The 4,918-nt window shown below is 41.5% G+C and overlaps 1 protein-coding gene across 1 annotated transcript in view; it reads right to left on the minus strand.

The window, feature by feature from the left end:
- Window positions 1–2,073: 2,073 nt before the first annotated feature.
- Window positions 2,074–4,918, minus strand: part of DNAH9 (dynein axonemal heavy chain 9) — a 388,028-nt gene continuing 385,183 nt past the window's right edge. The window contains exon 53 of the mRNA XM_019536510.1: window positions 2,074–3,446. Within this exon, the coding sequence (XP_019392055.1) occupies window positions 3,219–3,446 (228 nt within the window). The 3' untranslated portion in view covers window positions 2,074–3,218. The remainder of the gene's footprint in view (window positions 3,447–4,918) is intronic.

Genomic DNA, 4,918 nt, shown 5'->3' on the forward strand with positions numbered 1-4,918 from the left:
GATCCATTCAAGGAGATCTGAATTAATTTTGGTAGATTTTCAGTTTGCCTGAAGTTTCCTATTTCCATCTTGTGTTTACACACGTTAATGGCTTTTCCTTTTTCAAGACACCGTGGGCATTTGTACACATGCATGCACTGCAGCACTAGGTGCTTTTAAAGGCACCTAGTGCTGCGGCACATGCATTTGTATAAACGGTGAAATGCAAGACAGCGCTGAAAAAAATGGTGGCGGCACACTTTTTAACTAAAACACATTAAAGCAAATTCAGGTAGGAAATTTAAGTGCAATTAGTTGCTGTGCAGTAACTCATGTGTAAACACAATCTGGCAGCAAATTTGCTGTTGGATCATGTTTAAATGCGTGTTACTGCACAGTAACTAACTACGCTTAAATTTGTTACCTGCATTTGCAGGTAACAAATTTAATCATGATTAACTATTTTTACTGTGCAGTAAGGGTGTGTACATGTAGATGCTTACCCATAGCGTGCAGTAAGTTAGGCAAACACATAGTAATACATCTCATGTAGAGTGCCCACTGTGAAATGGAATACAGTGGATATTTTATATCAGGGTACCCAAACTTTTGGGCCCATGGGATGGATGAGTATTGTGGGGCAGTCTTCAGAGCAAAGGCCACAGATTCAGTACAGCACCCCAACCCTGGGCCCAATCCCTAGCCCCATGTTTTCCATGCCCTAGGCCCCAGGACTGACCCTGAACACACTGGCCAGATCCTGCATGTGGGGCCACATTACTGGGTTCATGGAGCTTGGAAATTTGGCAGTGGGGGAGCAGTGAAACCATTATTTGCCGCTGTTCTCCCAATGTACAGGCCCTTGGGGAGCACTGTGGGCCAGATCATGTGACTCCATAGCCCTTGGCTGGTGGTTGAGCACCTCTGTTTCACACAAAACCACAATCTGCTTCTGGATGCAAGTGCAAGAATTGAGATTTTTATTAGGAAAATTACACAAGTATGAAATGTTTTCCTTTACTGAAATAATTTCTGTACCATATATTTAATTTCAATTATATTAAAAACCTTGGGAATAACCACTTCTTTCAATATTTCTAAAGATTAATGGGATTTCAGTGAGAAATTTTACAGTACAGTAAAACAATTGATTTTCACAATAAGTGTCAGGTTTCTCAGCATTAGCACTTTTCTTCATATCTCACTGGAACATTTATTTGAAGAAAACAACAATGTGGAAAGAATCAAAAAAATTATTCCAATAGCTACAGACTTAATTCAAGGCTTGTAAAGGCCAATAGAGAGGTATCCGCTGACTTCAGTTGACTTAGGACATAAACAGAAAAATGTAGGTTTCATCAAAGGTAAACCTACTCAGAACTTCAAGAGAAGTAAATCTGTTTAGGGCGATTGAAATACCATATTTACCTGAATACAAGATGGGTTTTTCCCCCCCTAATTAGCACAAGAAAAAAGCCTGTTGTATTACAGTAATATACAAGAAAGTCACACTAAATACATTGGGGATTGTTAAACTACTGCCAAAAGCAGTATGTGCTCAGCAATGGAAAACAACTGTGATATTGACTAAATGCAACCAACACTAAGTGTGACTATGAAATACATAAGCTATAGTGGATAAGCAGGCTGATGGCAACCATGGGTATGTCCAGACATGAATGGACATTTGGTTCCCTGGGGACAAGTAGTGGCGGTACACCTTGCACTGCTGCTACTTGTCCCTGAGGAAAGCTCATGCCAAGTGTGCTTTGGCATGTGATAAGTTACCTGGCAGGGGGCGTGGGGCAGTAGGGGAGGCTGAAGCTAGCACTATGCTGGCCCCAGCAGCCTTACCTAGGGTCCTGTGGGCCTCACGGGGCTGCAGGTGCAGCAATGCTGCCAGGCAAAGCCTGGCCAGTAGCTGAAGCATGGCTCCGGGTGGCCTGGCTCCACTTTTCAGCAGTGTATGCTACCTGAGTATGTGTTCATGTACTACTCCATTTCCTCTCCCTTCCACCCCCCGCATTTTTTGATACCTGGATCCAGGGGTCAAGAAAACCATAGAAAACAAAACAGAGCAGCACCCACAAAAGGCTAAGCTAAACCTACCACAAGGATAGGTTAGGGCAGCCCACCTGAACAAGACATATACCCTTTAAACATAGTCCTCTGGCAAACATGATGAAACAGATCTCAAACAGTTCAGCCAGAATCCCTCTGTCACCCCTCTCTCAACCTGGAACATATGATTAGTGTGCCCCATTCTCCATGAGGTGGAGTCAGACCAGGCTGCCCTTTGCCTCATTTGCATATACAGTTTTGGAGGATCCCAAGACTTGTGACAAGGATACTCAGTTCTGTTCATGAGTGGGAGCTAATTAGCACATGAATCCTTTGTTGGGGGGTATCTGTAGTACACAAACATACTGAGCAGTGCTGAGCTGTGGGGTCACCGTGGCTTGTCATGCTGTTAACTCTGGAGGGGCCCAGCCCAATGAAATACATGATAAGTTATGAGTTTTTGGCTTTGGGCAGATATCATGCATAGTTTGCACACCATAGTAGTAAGTGCTAAAATGCTGTTCCAAAATGTGTTTATGAGATGCTTGTGTTAAAATTTACAGCAGTTTCAAAAAACAAAAAAGTAATATGCATTGATTCTGGATGAATTAAGTATATAGGCATTGTATGCAGCCATGTTTGCTTTCAAAGTTATTGTTTTCCAATTTGCTTTGTGCTTTTATATGTTCAGGGAGAGCAAAGTCTGACAGTAATAAGAAAAAGGAGGGGCTATCAGGGGAAAAGCTGGGGAGAAACAAAGAGCAAAGGGGCTGTCTGATCACTGAGATTTATTTTTCCTGCTGTAACAGTGGAAAGAGGACAAATTCAAGGCAAACCTCCAATAATAAGTTTATATATCTAGAAAATTATAACAAAATTATACATTTCCCATATACAGAAACTAATTATGGGGTAGGGGGTCATTTTATAATCAGAGTCATCTTCTATTCAAGTAAATATGGTAAAAAGCAATTCTCTAATTTACAGGAGCAGAGAATCCATCCTACATTATTTCTTCAGTATTTCTTGCTATACATGACATATTTTTAAGAATGAGTTTGAGAAATTACAGTACTTACTAGTCTAAACATAGTTATTTCATCTTTCATATATTCCTTTAAAAATTTAAATAAGAAATGGTTAAAAGTTTCTCATGAATGCATCCTGCCTTGATGCAACTAAACTTGCAGTAGCAATGCTACGCCAGCAAGGACCCACTTGGAAGGGTTTTCTTTAGTTTTAAGGTTAAAAGTCCACACGTAAGTTGGCCCCCTTTGACGGGTTTTGTACACAGGACATGGATACACATTGCGAGTGTCCTGTTTATCAGCAGGTATGGCTCTGATGAAAATAACAGGCGCAGCTGGGGTGAGTTCTTTCAGCCTGGCATCTGTGATTATCCCAGTCTGTAGAGAAAAGAACATTTTTTTTAGTTGCTACCAACCAAGCTCTTCAACACCAGCTGTCAACTGTGACCCTAATATGCATTATCATCAATAGCCTCCAGCAACTTCCACAACCTGTTTCCAGCCATGTGTTTCTTCTTGTCTCTGTTCTTTAACAACTGCCGCTGCTTGTGCCCCTGGCTGAATATAACCGTGTTATATAAAAGGAAAATATAACATTTTTCTTCCTGTGGATAACTGTAATCTCCCCTTCCCCCATTCCTACACAAGTCACTTTTCCCAGAATAAAATATAAAAAATTTGGCTTTGTTAGGTTAAGCAACAGAACACAAACAAATAATGCCTCCCTCCCCACGATTTGTCTAGGATCTAATAAATAAATGCCCTGTTTCTTTTGGACTCCTGTTTGGTTCTCAGTCTGGATCCATGTAACATACTGCAGTGAAGACACCATCTATTGCCCCCCCACTCCCCCAGAGAAAAGAAGAAAGTATCCCATTTTTCTTGCTGTAAACTGAGCATATCAAATTCCTGATATACTTTGACTACAACATCTTCTAGTAATAATGTGAAAGGACAGTCCTACTGGTGTTGGGCAGGTACATTTCAGAGGAAAAAAAGTACGTATGCTTTTGGATAGGTGCAATTATCTTCCTTCACGTATTAAAATGCATGTGGTAGAGGTGAGTATTTTGAGATACGAGTAGTCAGTGTCAAATATATCAGAAGCTTTGCTGTTACGTAAATATTGAAGGAGAAAGAGTGCAGTTATATACTAACATTGTCTTTTATTTATGCCGCAGTCTTCAAACCTACTCTTGCCCAAGACTTCATAGGAAAATAACTGAGGATTAATGGCTAATCCTGAAATTCCCACTCAGTTTTTATACAATCTTTATACAAAAAGAACACCCCCTAATTGATGTCTGACAGAGAAAGAACTGAGTAGGGTTCAAGACTAGGATGTAGGTTGTAACCATGTGCTTTTATTATTTGTGTTGAAATGCACTAAAAATTAACCATGTCAACACTTCAACTACATCTTGGATAACCACTGTATCACTCTTGAAGGTTTGTGTCAATATGCTCTCCAGGCCTAGTAGGATGAGGAAATTAGGCGTAATGAAGCAGAGAGTCTGGGGGGATGCCAAAGCCTTTCCTTTTCCCCTGTATCAACAACTTCTGCTGCTAGTTCAATCAATAAGTGAACTCACATACAGCATTTATGCCCCAAACATGTGGCAGCATGCCATTACAACGTAAGCAACTGGGCATCTCAATCAGCAGCTGACCTCAAACTGACTAGGGCGGGCAAAATACGTCTCACGAGCCAATTCCAGCTCAACTAATTGGATCTGGTCTGAGGGTGACCACCCAGGCAGGGTGTGTAGGAGCACAGCCCGAGCTGCCCCAGGTAGGAGTGGGTGGGGCTCAGCTCCATGTGGAACATCGTGGGAGGAGCTATGGGCCGG

This window comes from Crocodylus porosus, unplaced genomic scaffold, assembly GCF_001723895.1.
Source record: "Crocodylus porosus isolate Cpor-Errol unplaced genomic scaffold, CroPor_comp1, whole genome shotgun sequence".
Classification (NCBI taxonomy): Eukaryota; Metazoa; Chordata; order Crocodylia; family Crocodylidae; genus Crocodylus; species Crocodylus porosus.